The sequence below is a fragment of the Trichosurus vulpecula genome, chromosome 8 (assembly GCF_011100635.1).
Source record: "Trichosurus vulpecula isolate mTriVul1 chromosome 8, mTriVul1.pri, whole genome shotgun sequence".
Classification (NCBI taxonomy): Eukaryota; Metazoa; Chordata; class Mammalia; order Diprotodontia; family Phalangeridae; genus Trichosurus; species Trichosurus vulpecula.
Genome location: NC_050580.1, coordinates 211,886,033 through 211,913,746, shown reverse-complemented (window position 1 = coordinate 211,913,746; position 27,714 = coordinate 211,886,033). Strand labels below are relative to the sequence as shown.

Sequence of the window (27,714 nt, the reverse complement as noted above, 5' to 3'; positions counted from 1 at the left end):
GTAACAAACTCAAGGCTTCCTGTAGAATTAAATTATCCCTACTTCTCTGCAATTTTATAGAAATGAGGATATATCCTAAAATTCTCACAGGGAATACCTACTTCCCTTTGTATGTGTTATTTACTAATGTGATAGACTTGTGTAAGATAACCTAATATTACAATTGTGATACATATAAGTCTTATATCATATAATTACTTAAGTCATTCTTCATTTCCATTCCTCTGTCTCCTATCTCTTTTCTCATCTCCTTCCAACTTATATACAGTATACTGACTAGCTTATAAGATTTAGCCAGAAGAATATGTGAGGGCTAAATTTAGTTCTGTCAGTGGGTGAGACAGAATAATTTAGATGTCTTATGCATACCTTTGCTGTGGAAGCCTAAGAAACCCAAAGTTTTGGTCAAATAACAAGCCAAAATTTAAGCTTGGAATGGTGAGGTCCTGGTGTAAATAGGTATAGATAATTCTAGGCTTGAATTATAAATATTTGGTTGCCTAGAAGGCTTTTATATGTTGAATTTTGAAAATAATTTTAAAGGTATTTTTATAGGATAAGATTGTGTAATGTAAATATGTAGTTTTTTCTTGAAATACATGAATTTTTGTTGTTTTTTTTTTCCAGATAAAGGAGGCAGCTGACATTATTCAAAAGTTACACCTAATTGCTCAGGAGTTACCCTTTGATAGGTAAGTTTATTTGTCAGAGCCTACAGTGGATATAAGAACTTTTATTGTAAACTATAATTTTTCCTATGTGATTTTTAAAAAACTGAGGTAAGTAACAGTATTTTAAAATTTCTTGTTAACTTATGCAACTATTTAGGTAAGTTTTTTAAAAAATCCTCTAGAATATTTCAATGATAAAATTGACCAAAATTTAAGTATCAATTATAGTTTGGGATTTTCTAGATCTTTTGGTCCTCATTCCTTTCTTTATGATTTTTATCTCTTTTGATACCAAAAGGTGTCTATGTATAACACAAAGGGAGAGAACTTAAGTCAGTCAGTTTTTGAGCAAAAGGAGGTAAAGTTACAAGTTGTTTGGCCATATTGTTATCTCTCATTCCCTCAGTGCCATAGATTTTGAGAATTGATTGTAATTCCAATGATATAAAGTGTTTGCCCTGTAAGTATTTAATTTTTTCGGTCTTCCCATTTAGTGATGCATTAATATTTATCTCTTTTTTGTTTTTTCTTTTTTACAGATTTTCTGAAGTAAAATCAAAAATAGCAAGTAAGTGAAAGTCACTGTTTTTTTCTACTTAGAAGCATGGCATTTTAGGCCTGGAAGAGACATTATAGATCATCTAATCTGAGTGTACAGATGAGGAAAATGAGACCTTCAGTGGTTGACACAGTCTAAACCCTTGTCTCTAGATGTCCAGGCCAGTACTCTTTTCCCTATATAAAGATGCTCATCATAGCAAGTCAGAGCATTTGAAAAGTTCTGACTCACTACATTTCTGAGAGTAATTAACTTCTGTCTTAATGGTTGATTTTAACCGAGAGTCAATCCTGGATTGGCTTTCCAGGATACCATGTGTTAATGCATTATAACCTGGTCACTATTTGATTGGGTCATAAAAGAACAATGAAACCACATACTTGTCCTTGGGAGACAATTCTGGTAATCAGGGTCTACTTTGTTGTTCCTTGGATCAGTCCTATGCCAAGCCCTATCAAGTTAGTAACTTCAGCAGTATTGTTTATCAAATTCACCATATAATGGGCTCTAAATTAGTTATAACAATAGAATAAGCTCAGACTCATCAATGCCAACTAATATAGTACTCAGAACTTGTTATGATATTGTAGAAGTGATACAGTATCTTTCTAATTACTATATTTCTGTCAGTGCAGCATAAGATTGCATTACATATTTTGACTTTTGCATTGAAAAATCGCTTGTTGATTCATATTGAGCTTAAAGTTCCCTAAATTTCTTTAAAAATTTTTAATAAACATTTGAGCATATCTTCTTCCATCATATATGTATGCAATTTTTTTTTTACCTAAGTATGGTACTGTAAAATTTATTTTTATTAAATTTCATGTAATGTGGAGTAGTAAAGTACTTGGAGTCAAGTGAGAGACCTGTGTTCAAATTCTACCTATCCTTTATTAACTGTGTAGTCATAAACAAGTCACTTAGTATCTCTGAGTCTCAGTTTCTCCTTCTTTGAAAAAATGATACTTCTTGTTATATCTGCCACATAGGGTCATGGCAAAGATCAAGTGAAGTACTGTGTGTAACTTACTTTGTAAATCATACAGTGCTATTTAATTATCAGCTCTGTAGGTTTAGAGTGGTTAGGAAGGAGGGAATAAACATTTATGAAGAACTTATTTTGTGCCAGGCAATGTATTTTACAAATAGTATTTCATATGATCCTCACAACAAATGTGTGAGGTAGGAACTTTTATAATCCCCATTTTACAGCGTAGGAAACTTGAGGTAGACAGAGATAAATAATTTGCCAGGGTCACATATCTGGTAAACATCTGAGCATGAACTCAGTTCTTTCTGCCTCTAGGCCCAGCCTTCTATACACTCACTGCCTTACCAGCTGTCTTCCTTTGGTCTGTCATTCTAGCACATTAGGCTGTCTCCTAGCTTTGTGTTATCCACAGATTTGATAAACATTTCATGTATGTACCTTCATCCTGCAATGTTGAAAAGAAGACAGTCAAAAGGAAAATGTTCTGTTAGTACAATAAAGGTCTTTTTCTGGGTAAACTTTAAATCAACAATCATTTTTAAAGAATCTGTTATGTGCAAAGCACCGTGTTTACAAAGGTAGGCACCAACCAACACAGTCTCTGATTTTAAGGGGCTTGTAGTGGTGGTGATGGTGATGGTAAAGTATATGTGCAGAACTAACTGATACTAGATTAACATGTAGTAATTCAAAGGAGAGGTCTGAGCAAATTGCTATGGAAAATTTGAGAGGGAACCAAAGAAGGTGAGATGAGGAAGTGTAACAGCAAGCACCCTGGTACGTCCAGGATGGCCTGCTAGCACAGGTTCTCTGATCTGCTTTTGAAGGAAAGACAGCTTTTAAAGGGGTCAGCATCTTACTTTAATTACATTTACTAGTTCAGGGGAAAGATCAGCACCCTGAATGTGGAGAAAATATGAGCAGAAAAATTAGCACAAAGACCAACAGACAGGGCTCCAGATGTTTAAACAAGGTAATACAACCACCCACATACACCACCAGATCAGGGGAACACAGATACATCTGAGTAGTTGGGAGGGATCTGAACAAATGGCTACTCAGAGTCTGGTCCAGGGAATCAAAAGGTCCTTCTCATAAGCAAACCCCCAAAGCAAAATACCAACCTCAGAATATGTATACACTTCTCAGAGCCAGAAGGCATCACAACCCTCCTGACTCACTGCCTAATCAGCTTAGTACCAAAAGGTGTGAAAGCCTTCCTACAGGCAAGCCTTCCCCTAAGCAAGCTCCTTCTTAGGCAAGTCCATCCCACAATGGGCTCTGTGTGACTCAGGATGTGTCACAGCTGTGGACTGGGCCAGAACTCAAAGCAGCAAGACATCTGTGATTAAACACATGTTGTTACATAGGCCTGTTAATGGATGGGGAAGATCTTCCTGTTCCATTAACTTTACAGGAAGGAAGGTAATTGCAACAAATGAGTGTAGGCAGGAGGAAAATGAAGGGCAGTTGAGTTTTGTTGGGACATAGTATAGGGTTAGAAACATAAACAGGAGCCGTTAAGTTAAAGGGCCTTGAATGGTATGATCAGAAGTTTGTATTTTATTTTGAAGTGACTGGAAGAGCACAAGTAGTTTTTGCAGAGGGATTATCCCATTCTTTGTACTTATATGCTCCACACCTGCTGCAGCATCCAGAAGGTAGGAGGTACTTAATAAATGTTTGTTAAAATTGACCATTCCTGGAGCCACCTGAAAGTTTTTGAAGTAATCAGCATACATTAAGAACATTATTCAGTCAGTGATGTGAAGGATAAATTGGTGAAGGGAGAGGCTAGTGGGAAGACCAGTGAAGAGATTATTGAGATAGTCTAGGTGAGAAGAGATAATGCCTGTTTTCAGTGTTAATGAAAAGAAAGGTGCTAGAAATTATGATGAAGGTAGAATCAATTAGAATTTGCTAACTCATTAAATATGGGGAATGAATAGGAGGGAAGAGCCAAAGATAATACTGAGATTACAGGTTTCACATTGTCATTTGAAATAGGTGGCTAGGGAGAAAGGCAAGCTTTACAGGAAAAATAGTGACTTCATTTTGGGGCATCCAGGTAGAGATACTCGGTAGACACTTGGAAGCATGGGACTACAATTTTGGGAGCATTTAGGATGAAGATGTAGATTTGAGAATAAACTGTATAGAAATGATAATTGAAGCCATAACAGTAGGTAAAGACCATCAAATAATGAATGTAGAAAGAGAATAGAAGAGGACCAAAGGCAAAATTTTATAAGATACTCACATTTGAGGGGCAGAAAGATGAGATGGGAAGAGCATTCTGAAGGGGGAGGGAGTTTCTAATAACCAGATGTTTCCTTTTCATTCCCATTTACTTTTGTTCATATCCCCCTGTAACTCCTGTGCAGGTACTTTATTCGGTGTGCCAGGGCTTCTTTTCACATTACATGGTTACCAGTGGTCCATGTGGGCTCTCTTGTCAGTTATCTCACACTCTCCCTACATGATTGCTCTGACTCCTCTTCTGGTCATGCATCTCTCTGATGATATCCTTTGTTCTGTTTCTTTGAAGTTCTTCATTGGTGATACGCTGCAGCATACTAACACCTACCATATGCTTCTCCACTGTTTTTTGAATGGCCTACAACTTTAGTTCTTCAGAGATTGTAGTTGATTTATAGCCATGTGGCATCTCTGATATTCAAGTGGTTCTGTGCTCTCATTGATTTGGGAGTTCCTCGTAATGACATAGGCAGCAGCACATCCTGTGCAATGCTGGTCCATGTTTTCCCCAGAAGTTTGCCATGAGGTCTTCCCAACTTTCTGGAGGTCTTCCTTATTTTTTCCCACCATCTCAAGGGTACCAGCTGAACACTGGCCATCCAGCTATCATCCTTTACTCTTGCCACATGACCAACCCATCTTCTCTTTCTATCATACAGTTTCTTGATGATATCCTTTACTCCTGTTCCTCTTCAGTTATATGTTGGTGCCTGTCTTCCCTGCAAATGTACTTCTCCATTGCTTTCTCTTGTGATACTTACTTATATTTAGTTTTTTGGAGGCATGGTGTCCCATATAGCAACACTGGTAAAATATTATAAAAAGATGGGCCAGCTTTCATGGGAAGCTTGGGATTAGTAGAAGAACTTTTCAAATTCTCTATAGCATTCCAGTCTGTTCCCCCATTTCATTCTGGGCCCAACTTGTCCATGTCCATCTGTATTATTTATCTAAAAAAAATACAGACACACACTCGTATACTGTTGGACAAAATCTATATGGTATTTGTCTAAAGGCATGTTGAAATCTAGACAGTAAACCCTCTTTATGTATTTGGTCTTTCCTTGATGGATGGACCAAATGATTATATCTCTTGTTCCAGGGCTTAAAGTTAGTGCAGTGTCATCTACAGACAGGAGCATCTGGAGATTCTCATTTTCTTGATTTGGACTTTGTGCTAGATGTTCTCCAGCAAATCCCTTTGGCAGGCATACTTCCTGACTTAATGTCTTAGTAGACATTATTTATCAGCATACCATAGAAAAATAGTTATTGATGTTGTTAAAATTTTCAAGGTTATCTTTTATGATTTTAATACATTCTTTTGTTAGAGGATTGCCTTTAAGGTGGCATTTTTTTCTATTGAGTAAATTGCTTTTTTTGTATTAACAAACAAAAAAAAAACTAATGGATTTTTATGTTCTTTACATTTTTCATACAGTTGTACGACTATAAAGATTTGGTCTGCTGTAGAATACCATTCAGGAAAAGATGCCTAGTTCTTTTCTTTTACCTTTCATCACATATTGTTGCATGTGTGATTTTTTTTTTTAATCCAGATCTGTGATTTAATATCTTCACTTATCCAGGGGTCCGGTTCCCTGTTAGCCATGTGTGTTCTATTATCTCCATTCTGAAGATTACTCTCCTTTGTATAAACAACACAACTAAAATTGGAGTTAGTTCCTTCCCACAATTATCCATTACAGTTTTTGTATACACTGCAAGCAAGAGTGCTATCCTTTTTTGATCTTCCTCTTAATTCCAACATGACCAAAACAAATACATACAAAATCCTCTTTGTTCGTAGCTTTTGTTGCCAGCCGCAGTTTCTCTGACTCTTTTGTTACAGAACTATAATGCTTTTTAATATTCATTCTCAGTTACTTGTCCTGAATTCTGTCATTTGTTCATTTTCTTTCTGAGTCTGAGCTTGTTCATTAACTCCCTTCCAGCTACATTGGTGTCTTTAAATGGCTTTCCCCTTTATTCCATGTAATTTTTTATTGTGTCATTTTTGATGCCTTCTCAGTGCTCTTATGCTTTCCCTTTTATTTAAAGTGTGAGGCCATTCAGTCCTGTGTTGCACCTCTTTAAAAATTTACCATGCTATACCACGCATCTGATCATGCATGTCTGGTGCTTCTTACCTACAGCTGACTATGATAATGTGGTTACCACCTGGCAAAGTTCCTGTCGTTTCTGGATCACCAAGCAATTCATCCTTGTGCAGCATCAGGTCCAGAATAGTAGTTCTATTTGTTGCCTCCTCCTCCTGAAATTTGAAATTGAGCAAGGCCAATCAAGAATTTATTAGATGTTTTGCTTTTAGCAGAAGGGGTGCCTCATAAATGTCCAGCTTTTCCACCACAACTATATTAATTTCAGTTCAGCAAACATTTTTACTGTTTCTGTGTCAGCTTTTAGGTCTGCTTCTGAAATTCAGCTGGTTGGATGATCTGTAGTTAGTTTTCGGTTATTACCACAATATCACTTTTGTTTTTCCCTTTTTTTGTCTTCATCTAAAAACTTCCCTGTGTTTCCCTCCTCAGGTTTCATGTATTTCAATAGGTTTGAATAATTTTATGTACACTTCCACTCTTCCTCCTTTTTTACTTAATCTTTTCTGGTTGAACGGTATGAACCTGTCCTGCCATGTTCTTATCATGAAACAAAAGTCAGTGGAGGTCATATTTGCTTCTTTGTTCTGATAGCTGTTCATTTTTGTTTATTTCCCATGTGCTGATAATTGTCTTGTTGGCTATGAGGGCATGAGTCTTATTTCTTCTCCTGTTCCTGGTTTTGGTATCTTATAAATTAATGAATATTTGTATTTTATTCTTCCTCTTATGTCTGCTGTTACCTGCCATATCTAGGTATTTTACTCCCTTTTCTTTCCTTTCTAGTTTTAAAGCCTTTTTGATCAGATCAGTTAAGTGTTCAGACAAAAACATCATTTTCTTCTTCATTGTTTTCTGTTTCCATACAGAAACCCTCCATTTCTTATTTCTTTCTTTTCTCTCTTCTCTACCTCCTTTCTGGCAAGGTTATGACAACTTCCTCTTGCCAGGGCTCCAGGGACTCAGTTGTTAATCTATGTGGTATATGTTTGATTTGTGGAAAATTTCTGACCTTAAAACATCAACTTTTCTATATGGTAGATACACTAATTTTACCCTACACTTATATAATGTATACTTTTTCTATTCTCCAATTTTAATATTCATTAAAATAGGGCTATATCTGTCTTCACTATCACTCTTATGAAGCATATATACTTAACTCTTTGCACGACTTATCTAACTAAGAAGAGCCGATTGATTTTTTTTTTTCTGTTTAGGTAAGTACCATGATTTAGAATGCCAACTTATTCAGGAGTTTACCAATGCTCAGAAAAGAGGTGAAATCTCCAGAATGAGAGAAGTGGCAGCAGTTTTACTTCACTTTAAGGTAAATACTTAAATTTTTCAAAAAGCTTAACATTTTAAATTAATTGTTTGTATATTTTTAAGACTGAACTCTGGGACTTCTGAAATCTTTTATTTCATTTGGTCATAAAACATTCTGGTTTTTTTTTTTTTTTTCATTTAAGTTGTAAGTGCTTCAGAATGGTCATTTTGAATTCTCAGTGATTTGAGAATATGTACTATGTCTTTTGCAGTAATAATCTTAAATATCAGGCACCAAGAAATAATAAATTGCTATTTTAAATACCTTTTATAGACTTGTGATCAAAATGTGTGTTGCTTAGATTTCTTAATTTCTCTGTATATATGATGATTGCTGTGGGCAAAAGTCATAATGAATTCAAGGGGACATTCAAGTTTAAGAATGAACATGTAGATAGAAATAAATCATGTTTCCAAATTTTAGGGGCCAACTCTGAAGACCGGTGTCTTTGTAATAAATTAGCAAATGGAAATTAGTGCTTTGAAATTTAGGAAAGGAAGGAAAGAGGTACCAAACATATATTATCAAGCCAGCCTTCCTCCACTCGCCTGAGTCTTTCTTGAATTGGTGTTCTGATTTGTTGGATGGGTTGAGAGGATAGTTCTGAGTTGATTTTGAAAAATGTTAGAGTCTTTAGGGTTAATGAATTTATGTAGAGTCCTTCCTTGTAATGAGATTTTATCTGTTATAAAAATTCATCTTACCCAGATATCATACTTTCCTTGTTTTTCCCTTTCTCAGGGTTATTCTCACTGTGTTGATGTATATATAAAGCAATGCCAAGAGGTAATATCCCAGGGTTTTGGGTTTTTTTTTGGATTTTGTAGTATTTCATGTTAATTGGTGCTCTTTAAAGATGTGTAAAACTATTAATTTGCTCTGCTCTTTAGAATGCTAATTTGAGAAGTGATATATTTGAAGATACAGCAATACTCTGCCAACGTGTAAATAAGCAAGTTGGAGATATATTTAGTAGTCCAGAAACAGTACTGGCCAAACTTATACAAAATGTGTTTGAAATCAAACTGCAGGTAATTTTTAAACACTCATAAGTTAAATAGTCTTTTACTATGTATATTATGAGGGGAAATATTCTCTGATTCAGAAGATTGTAGCTTATAAAAGTTATGCGTACTGGAGACTAGTCTTAGACATAGTCACCTCCTACTTAATTTAAAAAAAATAAAGTACCAGTTATCATTCTACTGTAAATTTACACTGTCAGAAAGATATATGCATTGAGTTGTTTTCTAGTAATAGGTATGGATGATACAGAGGTATCCACCGCCTTTTTGTTGTTGTTTTACTCTCATAGCCAGTGTTGGTTTTTGTGAAGTTGGCAAGCTAGAATTGCAACCTATGACTTTTGACTAGAATTTTTCTCAGTGTGAAGCTAACAACAACTCTGAGAATTGAATTTGTGATCTTGATATCATTAACAACCATACTTTAATTGAATCAATCAGTTCTGATTTGTAAAAGTTGGTGTATTTTATGAAGCAGTGTAGATTGTTTTAAAATGAAAAGTGGATTGTTGAGTTCTTAGTTTTCTCAAAATCTTCAAAAATATAGCGAATTATTAGAGTTTTAACAAAATTGAAATATTGCAAATTTTGAAAAAAAATTGAAAATGATATTGTTGCTTCTTTTGTATAATCAGTTACTTTTCTATATAGCTGTTTTGTATTTTTGAGTAAGGAAGAAAATTAAACACAAATTAGTAATTTCTTAGGAGAAATTATCTTAAGAAGTTGCCATATTGGCTAATGTAGCAATATGTTTTTTATTTCTGCCCATGTATAATCTAGAGCAAATTGCTTGTCTTCTAAGGGGGGAGGGGGAGGGAAGGGAAGGAGAAAGAGAATTTGGAACTCAAAATTTAAAAAAAAAATGTTAAGAATTAGTTTTACATGTAATTGGATAAAATAAAGTTATTGAGAAAAAAGAAATTGCCAAATTATTGTATACTTTACATCTAGGTTTCTGTATGTATAATTTTTTTTCTAGAGTTTTGTGAAAGACCAGTTAGAAGAATGTAGGAAGTCTGATGCAGAACAATATCTTAAAAATCTCTATGATCTTTATACAAGGTATGTATATATATGATCTCTATACTTTTTTATAATATAAAGGAAATTGTGGGTATTGTCATGGGAGGGCAATACGTAGAAAGTAGCAGACTAAATCAGGGAGTAGCAGTGTTATTTACTGTTTTTTAAAGTAGTTGATAGTAGCATTAAAGGTGCTTGTGGGAAAGGATCTTGGTGTCATTCATATTCATATAAAATAGGAGATTTTCCCTCCTAATTTATGTAGAAGGTGCCTTTTAAAAAACACTTTGCTGTATGACTGTATTTGAAAAGTATATCTTGCTTAAAATCTTTGAAATTGAATAAGAAAGTGTCGTATTTATGGTGAAGGACAGTCTTAGGTCTGATTATGAAAATTTCTCCTCTTTTATTATTAGGGTCATTGCTACCCTTATGATGAGTGAAACTTTGTTCAGAACGGTCATTAAATATTTTCTCCTTATGATAATTCCCCATATAGAAGCCAGTTCTCTAGAAGTAACTGATCAGAATGTCTTTTGTCCACCATTACCATAATTTCTACAGCAGTGCAAAAGAGCGTCTTCATGAGATGGATCAGACAGGAAGGATAGTGAACAGCACAAGGTTAGGCTGGAGGCAGTTAGAGGAAGGCTGAGAAAGAAGGCAGGGGAAGGACCTATAGGGAAAGTGGAGTTAGCCTCTTGATTGAAGTCCCTTTTTAGTATTTATCTTAGGTGTCATGTATGTGGAACAATTAAGAGATATCTGCCATCATCCTCCCCGTTTAGTATGCTTTCTGGCTCTCTAATTTGATTCCTAGAAATCACAATTGCTGGTGTCAGATTATTTGTATTTGATAGTCCATCCTACCTCAAGTGCACCATTTAGAACTTCTGATTACTTACTACCTAATCCACCCCATCCAGCTATAAGAAGTGTTAGTGTGAAATAATTCACCAAAATTACTTAGAGAAATATAGATAGTCCTTACTTTTGCTACTATATCCAAACATACATTAATCTTTTTTTTCCTTCCTCCTTCTATGAAAAGAACTACCAATCTTTCCAGCAAGTTGATGGAGTTTAACTTAGGTACTGATAAACAGACTTTCTTGTCTAAGCTTATCAAATGCATTTTCATTTCCTATTTGGAGAACTATATTGAGGTGGAGATTGGTTATTTGAAAAGCAGAAGTGCTATGATCCTACAACGCTATTATGATTCAAAAAATCATCAAAAGAGATCCATTGGCACAGGAGGGTAAGTTTCAAAATGAATTTTATACATACAAAAATGCTTTCTTTTTTGGACTGAGGCTGTAATTTTATTAGTGTAGAATAGTGTAGAAATTTTCTGCTGAAAAATTTTTCCTACCAATGCAAATTGCCATTTTCTCTTTGCAACTTATGGTATTAAATAATTGCCCAGGACATTGAAAAGCTAAGTGACTTGCTCAGAGTCACACAAGCCAGTAAGACAAACAAGTGTCTGAGGCAAGGCTTGATTCCAGGTCTTTCTGACACTGAAGGTACCTCTCTATTCTGTTAGCCTCTAAACTTATATTTGAGCAAAAAGAGGTTTCTATATAATATTGATTCATTGAAAACATGTGTTACAGAATTCTTTTGGTAACACTTACTTGGATGTACTAGTAGGCAAATAAAACCTCTTGAAATGTAATAGCTGCGTACCCTAGATGACAGTTATCTCCTGATAATGAATTTTCTGGTAATGAGCTTTATTAAACATAGCGAGGCTAGTCCTAAGAAAATAGATATAAAGTACCTTGCTAGACCTATTACTAAAGAGCCCTTTCTTCCATAGCTTATACTGACCTAGGAGACTTTTGGATTTTCAGCCACTTTCTCCAGTTCATGATGAAGCATCAGAGCAGGAATGATGTGGAGGGCTATATGCATAGTAAATGCGTAATTAACATGTGTTGGATTGAATAAGCCTTCAGGAATTTTTTATACCAAGGTAGTCTTCATGTTGATAAGATTTGTAATGACTTTTGGCTATAAAATTGCTGTGTAAATAAAATGGCAGCTATAATAGGCCTCCAGTCACTGCTAGATTATTATCTCATAGAAAAAATGGTTTTGTATAAACTTTAGGATTACAGTGATACCTCATTTATCTGGCAGTCTGATCCACCTGAAACATGACTGAAATTCAAGGAAAAAGCAAAAAAAAGACTTTTGAGTATGCAGATTAGTTGTCAGTAAAGCTTATGTATTTTATTCATAAAAGAAACTCAATAAAGTTGATCATCTTGTTTCCCAGCACATAATAGATTAAAGGATATGTGTATCTTAGAAATTTGCATGCATCAGGAGATGCTGTAAACAGGGACATTGACAATAAGAATAAATGATGATTGATACTCTAACAACCAGAGATGAAATTAAGAACAGATACAATATGCATAGCAGTCTGAGGACATTTAGTGGAGAGGCCATTTAAACAGCTTTTCCTTTCTCAGTAGCCCTTGAAGGCATCATTGCATCACAGTTGTAATTAGAGATAAGTTGGAATGGTGGTTAGTAAGTATTTAAGAAGGCAGAGAACTTTAACACATTTTTTAGAAAGGTCTAAATAGTCAAAATAAGTTTGAGGACTTAAAATACTGTGTTGGCTGGTAATATACTTGGGTAGCTCATTCCTCAGAGATGCTCAGTAATTGAGGTATTATAGTTACAATATCAAAATTTTAGACCTGGAAGAGACCTTAAGAGAGCACCTTGTTGCATGCTTTTGAATTACAGATAAGGAAACTGGGGCCTAGAGAGACTTGATTGGCTTGCCCTTGATCATACAACTCCTTCCTTCCTGGAAGAATCAGAAGTAGAATCCAGAGCTTTTCACTCCCTCTTTAAGGCTTTTCATCCCATCACATTTATTGAGTAGCATATTTATTGTAGTTCTCAATTTAAAATCTGTGTCTAATGGAAATATCTTTGTGTTATATGCTATTCTAGTATTCAAGATCTGAAAGAGAGAATCAGACTACGGACCAATTTACCTCTTGGGCCCAGTATTGATACACATGGTGAAACCTTCCTCTCCCAAGAAGTTGTAGTTAATCTTTTACAGGAAACTAAGCAAGCCTTTGAAAGATGTCATAGGGTAAGAATGATTGCAGATTAATTTTGCACAAACTATATTTCAGTGGCCCCTTTAGCTCCTCAGTGTGGGTGCTTGCTATTTTGATATAGCTATTTGCACCTCCTCACCCTGTGCAAGTCTTGTACAGGTTCTTCTATAAATCTTTCATCTTCAAGGATCTAGTCTACATATTGAAGACCTTCCTCTCTAGGTCTCTTAACATTTATTCTATGGATGCCATTGCAGCTCTGGGGCTGTCTCATCTGTTATTTTTCCATTCTTACTAATTACATACTTCCTTGATATATTCAAGCCTCTTGTTGTACCATCTGTCATATCCTATAACCTGCTGACACACACTGTGTATCTCTCCACTTCATTTTGTGTTATCCATAATTTTCTTTGGAAATTACAGTGTTCCATGCAATAGGCCGCATAAATATCTCTGCTCTCAAATACAGAAAAAAACTGTTTTCTCTAATCCTGAAGATAAATTGTAACATTGTTTTAGAGAAAAAAATTAATGCTAAATTGCTTTAGGAGTTTACATTATAGGACATTTCTTATAATTTTAAATTAAACTCTAGACCTGTACATTTAAAAAAACAAATTCTTTCAAGAGGAGACTTTGGGAGCCAAGAAGGTGGAGTAAGCAGTAGATTGCTGTCCCTCTCCCATTCTCATCTCTGAACACTTATAAAAACAGCACCTCAAAACAGATCCTAGTACAGTGAAGCCAGCAGAAAGGTGGAGTGGAGCAGTCTTTTGATCCAGGAGACTTAGAGGATTGGCACATAAGGTCCATATCACTCGGGTAAAAAGGGAGCACAGTCCAGGACAGGAAGTGTTCTAGCAAGTTCAGGCTCTACTTCAACAAAACAGTGGGAGATCCTGAGCCCCAGAGCAGTGGAGTTGGCAAATACTAACACCAGGAACCTCTATGTGCCTTAGCACAGCCCGAGGAACTGGCATACTCCAGCTGGGAAAACCACTATGTGCACCAGCGCAGCCCCAGGAAGGCTGGCATCTTCTAGCAGCAGAAGGTCCCTGTGCTTCAGCACAGCTCTGGGTGGGCAGGTGCCCTCCAGCAGCCAAACCTCCCCATGCTTCAGTGAAGCCCTGGCTGGGAGGACGTCTTCTGGCAGCTGGACTTCCCCATGCGTCCAGCCCAGGTCGGACAGTTGTCCTCCAGCAGCTATTTCCCTGTGCTTCAGCGCAGCCCCAGGTGGGCAGTTATCCTCCAGCAGGGGGCCTCCATGTGCTTCAGCTCTGCCCCAGGTGGGCAGGCATCTTCCAGCAGGTGGACCTCCCCATGATTAAGTCCAGCCCTGGGGAAATGCAGAAAAACCCCACCTGGCATCAGTACACACCAGACACCGACACTAGGACCCCAGCTCAGCACCAGGTAAGCTGCCAGAACCCTATATCCTCCAGTAGCCAGCACCTGAGGTCCCAGGGACAGGTCTCAAGCCCAAAAAGCCTTCTTGGAAAAGCATAAAAAGGATTTTAAAAGTCAAATAAGAGAGGTGGAAGAAAAATTGGGAAAAGAAATAAGAGGTATGCATGAGACAGTCAACATCTTGGAAAAGGAAGGACAAAAATTGAATGTAGAAAACAATTCCTTAAAAAATACAGTTAGTTGGGGCAGCTAGGTGGCGCAGTGAGTAGAGCACCGGCCCTGGAGTCAGGAGAACCTGAGTTCAAATCCTGCTTCAGATACTTGACACATGTACTAGCTGTGTGACCTTGGGCAAGTCACTTAACCCCAATTGTCCTGCCAAAAAGCCAAAAAAAAAATACAGTTAGCTAAATGGAAAAAAAAAGAAAAACCCTCTGAAGAAAAAAACTCCTTAAAAAGTAGAATTGGCCAAATGGAAAAGGAGGTACAAAAGCTAACTGAAGAAAATAATTCGTTAAAAATTAGAACTGGGCACATGGAAACTAATGATCCTTATGTGACAGTAAGAATCAATCAAACAAAATCAGAAGAATGAAAAAAATAGAACAAAATGTAAAGTAACTCTTTGGAAAAACAGCTGACTTGGAAAATAGATCTGGGAGGGATAGTTTAAGAATCATTGGTCTACCTGAAAGCCATGATCAAAAAAACGAGCCTGGACAGTGTCTTTTAAGAAAGTATCAAGGAAAACTGCTGTGACATCCTAGAACCAGAGGATAAAATAGTCATTGAAAGAATCCACTGATCACCTCCTGAGACGCCCAAAATGAAAACCATAAGGAATATCATAGCCAAATTCTAGAACTGTCAGGCCAAGGAGAAAATATTGCAAGCAGCCAGAAAGAAACAATTTAAATATCTTGGAATCACAGTCAGGATTACACAGGACTTAGCTTCTACATTAAAGAAAGGCAGGGCATGGAATATGATATTCTGGAAGGCAAAGAAGCTTTGATTACAACCAAGAATCAACTGTCCAGCAAAATTGAGTATAATCTTCCAGGGGAAAAGATGGCTATTCGATGACATAGGAGACTTTCAGTCATTCCTGATTTTTAAAAAAAAAACAGCTCAATGGAAAATTTGATCTTCAAATACATAACTCATGCATAAAAAGGTAAACAGGAAAGGAAAAAAAAAGATGTTATTCAGTAAGGCTAAACTGTTTACATCCCTACATGGGAAGATAATACTTGTAACTCTTGAGAGCTGTCTTTATTATGGCATTTAGAAGGGGTATACATAGAGGGTGTGGGAATAAGTTGAATTTGATGTGATAATAAAAATAAAAGGGTAAAGAAAAGGATTGTACTGGGAGACGAGGAAAGGGGGAGGCAGAATAGGGTAAATTACATTACAGTAAAGGAATAAAAGGGGGGCAAGCATTGTTTGAACCTAATTCATCAAATAGGACTCGGAGAGAATAACATACACGTTCATTTGGTTGCTTTAGGAAGGTAGGAGCCAGAAGGGGAAAGAAAAGGGAGTGGGCTGATAGAAGGGAGGGGAGATTAAGGGAGGCAGTGGTCAGGAGCAAACACTGGTGAGGAAGGAAAGGGCGAAAGGAGAACAAAAAATATAAACAGGGAGGGAGGGGAAGTAGGATAGAAAGACAGTAATCAACTGTGAATGGGATGAACTCTTCCCTAAAGTGGAAGCAGATAGCAGAGTAAATTCAAAACCATAATCCTACAATATGTTGTTTACAAGAAACATATGAAGCAGAGATACACACAGAATAAAGGTAAAAGGCTGGAGCATCAGCTGAAATTAAAAAAAAGCAGGGGTAGCAATCCTGATCTCAGAAAAGGTAAAAGCAAAAATAAGTCTAATTAAGAGAGATAAAGAAGGAAACTACTTCTTGCTAAAAGGTACCATAGACAATGAAGTAATATCAACATTAAATATTTATGTATCAAGTGGCCGAGTATCCAGATTCTTAGAGGAGAAGTTAAGTGAGTTACAGGAAGAAATAGACAGCAAAACTATACTAGTGGGGGACCTTAACCTCCCCCTTTCAGAACTAGATAAATCTAACCACAAAATAAACAAGAAGGAAGTTAAGGAGGTGAATCAAATTTCAGAAATGTTAGAAATGGTAGACCTCTCGAGAAAATTGTTTGGGGATAGGAAGGAATATGCCTCTATCTCAGTGGTACATGGCACCTCCACAAAAATTGACCATGTAGTAGGGCTTAAATACCTTACAATCCAGTGCAGAAATATTAAATGCATCCTTTTCAGATCATGATGCAATAAAAATTATATGTAATAAAGGGCTGTGGAAAAGTAGACTAAAAATTAATTGGAAACTAAATCTAATCCTAAAGAATGAGTGGGTCAAGCAACAAATCATAGAAACAATAACTTCATCCAAGAGAATGACAGTAATGAGACAACATACCAAAATTTATGAGATGCAGCCAAAGCTGTTCTTAGGGGAAAATTTGTATTTCTAAATGCTTACATGAATAAAATAGAGAAAGAAGAGATCAATGAATTGGGCATGCAACTAAACAAGCTAGAAATAGAACAAATTGAAAATCCCCAACTAAATAAAATACCAGATTAGAAGTTCTGAAAATCAAAGGAGAGATTAATAAAATTGAAATTAAGAAAACTATTGAACTAATAAATTAAAAGCTGGGTTTATGAAAAAACCAATAAAATAGATAAACCTTTGGTTTATTAGAACTGATAATTATCGGAATTGGCCTAAAGGAAAAACAGGTACAAGACTTCACTGAGGAAAATAACTCCTTAAAAAGCAAAAATGGTCAAATGGAAAGGGAGGGGCAAAAGCTTAATAAAGAAAATCATTCCTTAAAAATCAGAATTAGGCAAGTAGAAGCTAATGACTCCATGAGACATGAAGAAACAATAAAACAGGATCAAAAGAATGAAAAAAAAATAGAAGGAAAAAAAATGAAATCTCTCACTGGAAACACAACTGACCTGGAAAATAGATTGAGGAGAGGTAATTTAAGCATTATTGGACTATTTGAAAGCAATGATCAAAAAAGAGCCTAGACATCATCTTAAAGGAAAAGTTAAATTAATTACAGAAGGAAATAGACAGTAAAACTATATTAATGGGGAACCTCAACCTTTCCATCTCAGAGCCAGATAAATTTTACCATAAAATGAGTAAGAAAGAAGTTAAGAAGATGAATAGAATCTTAGAAAAGTTACATATGGTAGACTTCTGGAGAAAAATAAATGGGGATAGAAAGGAATATACCTTTTTCTCAGCAGTACATGGTACCTACACACACACACACACTCACACACACGAGCTAGAAGCATTTCCAATTAGATCAAGGGTGAAACAAGGATGTCCATTGTCACCACTGTTATTCATTATTGTACTAGAAATGTTAGTTTTAGCTATCAGAGAAGAAAAAGAAATTGAAGGAATTAGAATAGGCAATGAAGAAACAAAACTATTACTCTCTGTAGATGATAAGATGATATACTTAGAGAACCCTAGAGAATCAACTAAAAAAACTACTTGAAATAATTACCTTAAGCAAAGTTGCAGGATGTAAAATAAACCCACATAAATAATTGGCATTTCTATATATTACTAACAAAGCCCCTCAGCAAGCGATAGAGAAATTCCTTTTGAGATAAATGTAGACAATATAAGATATTTGGGAGTCTTCCTGCCATGACAAACCCAGGAAATATATGAACACAATTACAAAACACTTTTCACATGAATGAAGTCAGATCTAAATAATTGGAGAACCCCTTAGTTGCTCATGGGTAGGCCAAGCTAATGACAATTCTACCTAAATTAGTTTACATATTCAGTGCTATACCAGTTAAACTACCAAAAAATTATAGAGCTAGCAAAAATAATAGCACAATTCATCTGGAAGAACAAAAGGTCCAGAATATGAAGGGAATTAATGAAAAATGCTAGGGAAGGTGGCCTAGCCATACCGGAGCTTAAACTGTTTTATAAAGCAGCAATCATCAAAACTACTTGGTACTGGCTAAGAAATAGAGTGGTGGATCAGTAGAATAGGTTAGGTACACAAGATGCAGTAGTCAATGACTATAGTAATCTGCTCTTTGATAAACCCAAAGAGTCCAGCTTCTGGAATGAGAACTTACTATTCCATAAAAATTTCTGGGAAAACTGGAAAATAGTATGGCAAAAACTGGGCATAGACCAGTATCTTATACCATATACCAAAATAAAGTCAAAATGGCTTCACAATTTAGATATAAAGGCTGATACTGTAAGCAATTTGGGAGAGCAAGGAATAGTTTACCTGTCATATTTATAGAGAAGGGAAGAATTTATGACCAAACAAGAAATAGCGTTATGAAATGCAAAATGGATAATTTTGATTATGATTAATTGAAAAGTTTTTGTACAAACAAAGCCAATGCAACCAAGATAAGGAGGGAAGCAGAAAATTGGGAAAGAATTTTTACAACCAGTGTCTCTGATAAATACCTGGTCTCTGAAATATACAGGGAACTGAGTTAAGTTTATAAGAATACAGGTCATTCTCCAATTGATAAATGGTCAAAGGATATGAACAGGTAGTTTTCAGAGGAAGAAGTTAAAGCAATCTATAGTCATATGAAAAAATGCTTGAAATCACTATAGATTAGAGAAATGCAAATCAGAACAACTCTTAGGTGCCACATCTCTTCTGTCAGATTGGCTAACATGACAAAACAGGAAAATCATAAATGCTGGAGAAGTTGTGGGAAAATATGAACACTGTTACATTGTTGGTGGAGTTGTGAATTGATTCAGCCATTCTGGAGAGCAAATTGGAACTATGCTCAAAGGGTTATAAAAATGTGCATACCTTTTGACCCAGCAATACCACTTCTAGGGCTGCATCCCAAAGAGATCACACAAGTGGGAAATGGACCTTTATGTACAAAAATATTTATAGCAACTCTTTTTGTGGTGGCAAAGAATTGGAAATCAAGGAGATGCCCATCAATTGGGGAATGGCTAAATAAGTTGTGGTATATGAATGTAATAGAATACTATTGTGCTATAAGAAATGAGGAGCAGACAGACTTCATAATAACTTGGAAAGACTTACATGATTTGATGCTGAGTGAGAGGAACAGAACTAGGAGAACATTATACACGATTACAGATACATGGTATCTGTGATGGCTGACTTTGATAGACTTGGCTCTTTTCAGCAATGCAAGGTTCAAAGACAGCTCCAAAAGACTCATGATGAAAAAGCTATTCATATCCAGAGAAAGAACTGTGGAATCTGAATGCAAATTGAGGCAAACTATTTGCTCTCTCTCTTTTTTTTCCTCTTTCGGTTTTGTTTCTCCTTTCTCATGGCTCATTCCATTGGTTATAATAATTCTTTACAACTTGACTATTGTGAAAATTAGTTTAATGTGAAGGTATATGTAGAACCTATATTGGATTACATGCTGTCTTGGGGGAAGGAGAAAGGAGAAGAAGGGGGAGAAAATTTGAAACTCAAAAACTTACGGAACTGAGTGTTGTAAACTAAACATAAAAAATAAAATTTTTAAAAATGGGTACATGAGTTAGACATAAAGGGTGATACCATAAACAAATTAGGAGAGCAAGGAATAATTTACCTGTCAGATCTATGGAGTAGAGAAAAATTTATAACCAAATAAGAGATAAAGAACATTATGAAATGCAAATTGGACAGTTCTGATTACATTAAATTGAAAAGCTTTTGCACAAGCAAAGCCAATGCAACCAAGATTAGAAGGGAAGCAGAAAGCTGGGAAACAATTTTTATAACCAGTGTCTCTGATAAAGGCCTCATTTCTAAAATGTATAGAGAACCGAGTCACATCTATAAGAATACAAGTCATTTCCCAATTGATAAATGGTCAAAGGATATGGCCAGGCAGTTTTAAGAGGAAGAAATTAAAGCTATCTATAGTCATATGGAAACATGCTCTAAATCACTATTGATTAGAGAAATGCAAATTAAAACAACTCTGTGGCATCACTTTCCACCTATCAGATTAGCTAACATTCCAAAACAGGAAAATGATAAATGTTGGAGAAGATGTGGGAAAATTGGAACACTATTGCATTGTTGGTGAGTTGTGAACTCATCCAACCATTCTGGAGAACACTTTGGAACTGTGCCCAGATGGTTACAAAACTGTGTATCCCTTTGCTCCAGCAATACCATTACTAGGTCTGTATCCCAGAGAGATCATAAAAAGGGAAAAGGACCTACATGTGCAAAAATATTCAGAGCAACTCTTTTTGTGGTGGCCAAGAATTGGACATTGAGGTGACGCCCATCAGTTGGGGAATGGCTAAACAAGTTTTGGTATATGAATGTAATGGAATATTATTGTTCCATAAGAAATGGTGAGCAGAAAGATTTCAGAAAAACCTGGAAATACTTTCATGAACTGGTGCTGAGTGAAGTAAGCAGAACCAGGGGAACACTGTACACTGTAACAGGAACATTGTGTGATGACTGAATTGGTTTGACTTAACTCTTCTGAGCAATGCAGTAATCTAAGACAACTCCAAAAGACTTATGATAGAAAATGCTATCCATATTCTGAGAAAGAACTATGGAGTCTGAGTGCAGATCAGAGCATACTATTTTCTCTTTTTTTGGTTGTTTTTGATATTTTCTTTCTCATGGTTTATCCCTTTGGTTCTGATTCTTCTTTACAACGTGACTAATATGTAAATATGTTTAATATCATCATACATGTATAGCCTATATCAGATTGTATGCAGTCAAGGGGAAGGGGAAGTTGAGGGAGGGGGGGAAATTTAAAACTCAAAATCTTATAAAAGTGAATGTTGAAAACTAAAAGTAAATTTTTAAAAATTTATCTTTCTTCAGTGCTTTGCTTAGTGCTTTAGCACATTGTAAAAACTTATATATACGTATGTGTGTGTGTCTGTGTATACGTATATGTACGTGTATGTATGTATGTGTATGTAGGTATGAGTGAGGATATTTATACACGTACACATTTGTGTCTAATGGTAGCCATCTCTAGGGCAGGAGGAGAGGAAATAAAATATATTACATGATAACTTTTTTATATATTTAAAAGGAATAACAAGTTGTAAATAATAGATTTGCAGTTTCATGTACAGTCTTTTATTTCTTAAGTTCAGAATATGATAAAATTTTTCTAAGAATTTAATAAAGGTTTGAATTAAATAATGAAATCAAAATGTGAGTGAAGTACATAAAAATTACTTTTGTCATAAAGAAGATTAACCTTTAATTTTGGTTGGAATTGAGGACATGAAATCATGCAATATTTTCATCTCTTCTGATATTGGCCTTCTCTCTGTTCTTCACACATAATTTCCTGTGTCCCAGCTCTATGCCTTTGCTTTGGCTATCCATTCTGCCTGGAGTGAGGTCTCTCCTCATCTCAGCTTCGTAGAGTATCTTCATTTAATATGAAACTTAGGCACCATCTTTAATGTGAAACCTTTTTGGGCTTCCCCTTGAGCTGCTAGTGCCTTTTTCCTCCCAAATACATGTATTTAAGTACTTTGTATATACTTGTACTTATTCACTTTATATTTATTATATATGTGTTTATATATGTACTTCTGGCCTCCATTAAATGTAAGCTTCTTATGAGTAGAGATTGGGGTTTTTTTTGTACTTTTCGTCTACTTAACACAGCAGTTTGCATATAATAGGTGCTTAATAAATGCTTGTTAATTAATATTTAAGTCCCAAGTATCGATTTCTGGATTAGAATTCATATTCTATAAAGACAAAGGCCAAAAATCTTAAGATAAATATTGACCTTTTCCCCTGAATCCCCAAATACAGGGTGGATGGGGGTAGGAGTAGGTTATACTTTGACACTTAGAGACCAAATGAACATAATGGATAATATAGTAATAATAGGAAACCTTATTCTGGAGGTTTGTATGGGGTGAAAAGAAATGGGTTCGGAAAAAGAAATTCATTTATAATAGCTATTTTGACTGCCCGAGATCCTTATCATGCATTAAAGAGTTATAATAGTCTTGTATGTTCTGTGGCACCCATAGTTACTTCTTGTTATTGGGTAGTATTTGAAGTAGCTAGAAAAGCAGTAACTAGCAGTTGCTAGTCATATACTTGAGTTTATTTTGGGTTTTCCGTGATGTCCTGGTCCAAGTCAGGAAAGCTATAGCCATTCACTCAAGGGCAAGACAGATTTGGAGCATCACAGAAATAGCATGTGTATTATGGTGGAAATCATTATTTCTGTTTTTGAAACTGATTTTCATTTTATTATATTATTTCAATCGTTTGTATATGTTTATTTTTACTCTTCTTACTTTTATGAAGTTACTAAATAATTTTGTTTCAACTACTAAATAATTTATAATGGTAACTGGTTATTGTAATACTTTGTATTATGCTTCCTTGTGTTATTTACCTTTACTAGATCATAAGTTCCACGAAGGAACTGTTTTATTATTTTTAAGCTCCATAAGGCTTTATCTGTCCAGTAATGTTAAATGAATTAATTTCATTTTAAGCTGATGTGGATATTTTTTGTTGTTGTTTTTAAAAGCTTTCTGACCCATCTGATTTGCCAAGGAATGCCTTTAGAATTTTTACTGTTCTTGTGGAATTTTTGTGTATTGAGCATATTGATTATGCCTTGGAAACAGGACTTGCTGGTAAGTATATCTTGTCTTAATGTGTGCATAATAGTCACCAAAAGTATTGGAAATAATAGACATTTTTATATATAAAATCTGTATTTTTAGACTTAGATAATGCAGTATGCTAAAATATTTTTGAGAAGTAAAATTATCAAAATTGTGTAATTTTAAAAATTATTAGTGTAAGTTAAATCTGAAATGTCTTATAAGATGATTAATGATCTTAATTTTAATAATGTTTTCTGTATTATCTTAAAAAGGATGATTTACTACTCTTTCTACTTAAAATAGTAGGTGTTTAATACATATTTATTTAATCAACTATGTAGACACATTTATAACGGTGCAAGATATTCATTTCTCTTAATAACTGATTTTAATATTCATTCACTTACATTTTAGGAATTCCTTCTTCAGATTCTAAAAATGCAAATCTCTACTTTTTGGATGTTGTACAACAGGCCAACACTATTTTTCACCTTTTTGACAAGCAATTTAATGATCACCTTATGCCACTGATAAGGTCAGTCAAATCTTTTAATTCATATTAGTGATTGTCTGCTCTGATGGGTTCAGTTATTTCTACATAGATAAGGTGTCCAGCTCTACATCTTGATCCTATGAGTGCTGATCTCTGTGCTCAGCTGTAGCTCCACAGCTAAGCTACTCTCCCATATTGTCAGATCCTATCATCAGCTTCCTAAAGAATGTTTGCAACTGAGTGACCTGAAGGAATTTCAAATTCAATATATCTAAAATCGAGTCCATTTTCTCTGAAACCTGCCTCCCTAATTTTATTATTTCTGTCAAGGGTACTACATCCTTCCCATTACCATATTCATAATCCCAGCCTCATAGTATATGAGACAAAAGTCAAAAGTCTTAGTGAAGTTTTAAACTACTAAACCTTAAAATTTTGCTAAGACTTTTGGGAGACCCTCTATACCCCCTAGTTAACTGTTTCAGCTACACATTCTCCTCTACTCTTGAATTACTCCCTTTTCCTGTGGCTTTTCTTCAGTTGCTGAAACCAAGCCTTGGATTACTACTGTTATCTTCTGCTGAATGGAGCTAGAAGACTGGTTTCATAATTTATGTTAACTGTATTCTCATGGCAGCAAAGGGATCCTTTTATTCCTCCCTGATTGGTTCCTTATCACTTCACTCTTTATAGGAGCTCTTTCAAACCTCTTCTCCCCAGTTCTCCATATTTCCCCTTTTTCCAGTTTCTTAACTGAGGACCCTCACTACTTTACTGAAAGAATCTAGACCATTTCCTTTAAGTTCCTCCTTCTCCCCTTCTCTTCATCTCAAAAAAATTTTTATGCCATTTTCTTTGCTCGTGTCCTGCAGACTGATGATGTGACCCTTCTCTTTGCCAAGATCAGTCCCTCTGTATGTTCCTTTGGATAACATCTTCTCTAGCAAATTGCCTCTCAAACATCTCTTCTATCTTTAATCTTCAACCTCTCTTTTATCCATTGGTTCCTTCTGTACTGTTTTCAGACATGCCAGAGTCTCCCCTTCCTTAAAAAACCTTCATTAGATCCTGCCATTCTCTCAGGCTGCCATCCTCTTTTCTCCATCTCCCTTCTTTCTTTGAACTGACTGTCCCCCTCCGCCATGCCTTCAAGGCACTACCTCTTCCCCTCTACCTTAGGGAATTCCTTTCTCCTCCATCAAGAGGCAGCTAAAGCACTACCTTCTGTGTAAAGCATTTCCTGATTCCCCTCAACTGCTCATGTCCTTGTATCTCTTTAATCTTTATTTTCTTTAGATACTTAGATGCTTGCTGCCTCTCGCATTTGACTAAGCTCCTTGAGAGTATTTTTTTTCTTCTTTTTTTGGTATTTCTGTGCACAGTTTCTAGTACGTAGAAGGCAGTTCATAAATGTTCTTGATTGATTCTCAGCTCAGTCTTCTTCAGTTACCATATCCAGTCATTTAACAACTCTTATGAGTTTTATTTCCGTAACATTTCTCACATGTGCTTGCCTCTCTATAGTCACATTGACACTGCCCTAGTTCAAGCTCTTGTCACCTCTTATATGGACTGTTACAATAACCTCCTAATTGTTTTCTCTACCATAAAGCGTTCCCCTCTCCAATCCATCATCCCTATAGCTGACAGACTAATATATCTAAAACATGAGTTTAGCTGTGTGGCTCCCTGTTGCTGCCATGATCAAATACAAACCCTTTGTTTCGCATTTAGTGCCCTTCATAATATGGCTCTAATTTACCTTTCTAAACTTATTATATATAACTCCCCTTCACGTACTCTACAGTCCAGCCAATAGGTCTTAGGCAGTAGTCCCGTCTCTCATCTTCATGCCTTTACACAGTCTGCCTTCTCCCGCAGCCTCCCCCACACCTGGAATGACCTCATTCCTTACCTCTGCCCTTTATCTTTCATCAAGGCCCTCCCTGATCTCCCCCTGAAGCTTGTGCCTGTCTCCTCCCTCTCCCCAGATTACCTCATATTTACTTTGTACACAGTTTGTATGCTTGTTGTTTTTCCCTATAGAATGTAAGCTCCTGGAGTACAGGGATTTTGATGTTCTTGATTTTGTGTCCCACTAACTTGGCATGTGGTAGCCGCTTGATAAATGCTTATTCATTGGTATTTCTGGAGATATTTTAGCTGAGAGGCATTGTGCTTTGGAAGAGAGCGTACTCTACTTAGAGTCAGAAGAATTGAGTTCGAGTCCTAGCTCTGCCACTTAGTATCTGTGATTATGAGCAAATTATTTACACTCTTTAAACCTCACCTATAAAATCTGGATAGTTGTACTTGCCATACCCCACCAGGATGTTACAAGGATCAGATAAGTTCCATTTCTCCCCCTGCCTCTTTTTTCCCTCTTCTCACCTCTTTCCCCTCTGTCTCTCTTCCTCACATACGTAGTGAATTCCTGTCCATTAACTCTTGGATCCATCTTTTCTTTGCTGTTAGCTTTGCCACAATCCTGACCTATTCCGTCAGTCCCTATTATCTGGATTATAGTAACAGTGACCTAACTGCTATCTGCATCTACAGTCTTTGCCATCCAGTACCATCCTCCCTCCCCTAATCAGTTTAATCTTTTCAGTGCAAAACTGCTTACATCATTCCACTGCTCAAAATATCTAGTGTTTATACATAATATAATAAATAAGAGCCCATGTTAGTATTCAGAGCCTTATATAATCTGTTTCCAAGCTACCTTAACAGCCTTCTTTCATGGTATTCTGCCTCTTATACTCTAAACAAAAACTGTACTGCTTTCCTTCATACTATTCATTATACTTGGAATTCCCCACCTCCCACAGGAGAGGGGTTGGGAAGGAGGAAGGCAAAAAAAAATTTATAAATCATAATATCTTAGATTGAAAAGAATCTGGCAGTTTATGGGAGTTAATGTAGCCCAGCTTCTAGATTTATAGAAGTCTTACTCATCCTTAATTCCTAGCCCGGATGCCACATTACAATGATAGCTCCACCAGTAAATGAGCTAGCTCTTCTCTGTATTATTAGAATACATGATTTATCTAATGAATAGATTTTAAGTGCTAGATTTATGACACACTTTTTAATGGTTCAGATCATTCTAGAGCTGCAAAAGATCCAGTAATCCCCATGTGTCTTTATTGGTGCAACAAAGGGGGGAGCAGAGGGGTCAGGTAGTAGTATTAATTTTGATTTGGCACTAAAAAGAAGATTGATTCTTCAATTATGTTTTATCAGAGCATCATATATTCATATAGCTATCTAGGTATAAATATCTTATGAGAAGTAGTATACTATAAGTTATACTACCAGTTAACATCTCAAAGATGTACCACTGAGAGTTTCAGGATCACATTCTGAAAAATCACTCCTAATGTTACCACTAAAGAGAGTCTTTCTTCCTGTGATAAGACTTGTTTAAACCATTGGACCAAATAACCACACACCCTACCACACACCCCCCGAGTCCCGTAAGATTTTGATGAGATGTGATGTATATGTAGGTAACTCATAGGGGAATTATAACTGCCAAGTCTTTTTTTTTCCCTTTTCCAAAGTGAATCCAGTTTCTGATGCCAACCTCTTAGTCTCATTTAACTTAGTGATTTTCTTTGATTTTTGAATAATATAGCACAATTTTTTGTTTCACGAATTAGTTGTCTTAGGAGTGAGACCAAATCATTCTGGTAATTTCCAAATTATTTTGATAATGAATCTGCAATTTTATTTATATAGGTCAATGTGTAGGTATTTATTCTCTTCAGTAATAGAGATAAGCCTTTCCATTCCATGAGACTCTTTCCTGTGGTCTCCCAAAAGTCCAACTAGTGTCCTAGAAGCTTTTCTCCAGCCTGCTTGACATTGTGTACATATCATTGTAGCATTGCAAGCTGGCCAGAGGACACCATATATAATATTTATTATGTTATTAGCTTTTTTATTTTCCCTGTCATACATTTCTCTGGTGATAGTATGTTGTTTCTCTTATCTGGTTTCTTGTTTGGATTGTTTCAGGGATT

General features: G+C 35.8%; 1 protein-coding gene across 1 annotated transcript in view; it reads left to right on the top strand.

Annotated features, from left to right (window-relative positions):
- The window catches only part of EXOC5 (exocyst complex component 5), a 64,891-nt gene that overhangs the window by 31,096 nt on the left and 6,081 nt on the right, over window positions 1-27,714 (top strand). The window contains exons 5-14 of the mRNA XM_036735556.1: window positions 628-692; window positions 1,211-1,239; window positions 7,824-7,933; window positions 8,675-8,719; window positions 8,824-8,964; window positions 9,941-10,023; window positions 11,036-11,245; window positions 12,967-13,114; window positions 23,112-23,220; window positions 23,608-23,728. Coding sequence (XP_036591451.1) covers window positions 628-692; window positions 1,211-1,239; window positions 7,824-7,933; window positions 8,675-8,719; window positions 8,824-8,964; window positions 9,941-10,023; window positions 11,036-11,245; window positions 12,967-13,114; window positions 23,112-23,220; window positions 23,608-23,728 — 1,061 coding nt within the window. The remainder of the gene's footprint in view (window positions 1-627; window positions 693-1,210; window positions 1,240-7,823; window positions 7,934-8,674; window positions 8,720-8,823; window positions 8,965-9,940; window positions 10,024-11,035; window positions 11,246-12,966; window positions 13,115-23,111; window positions 23,221-23,607; window positions 23,729-27,714) is intronic.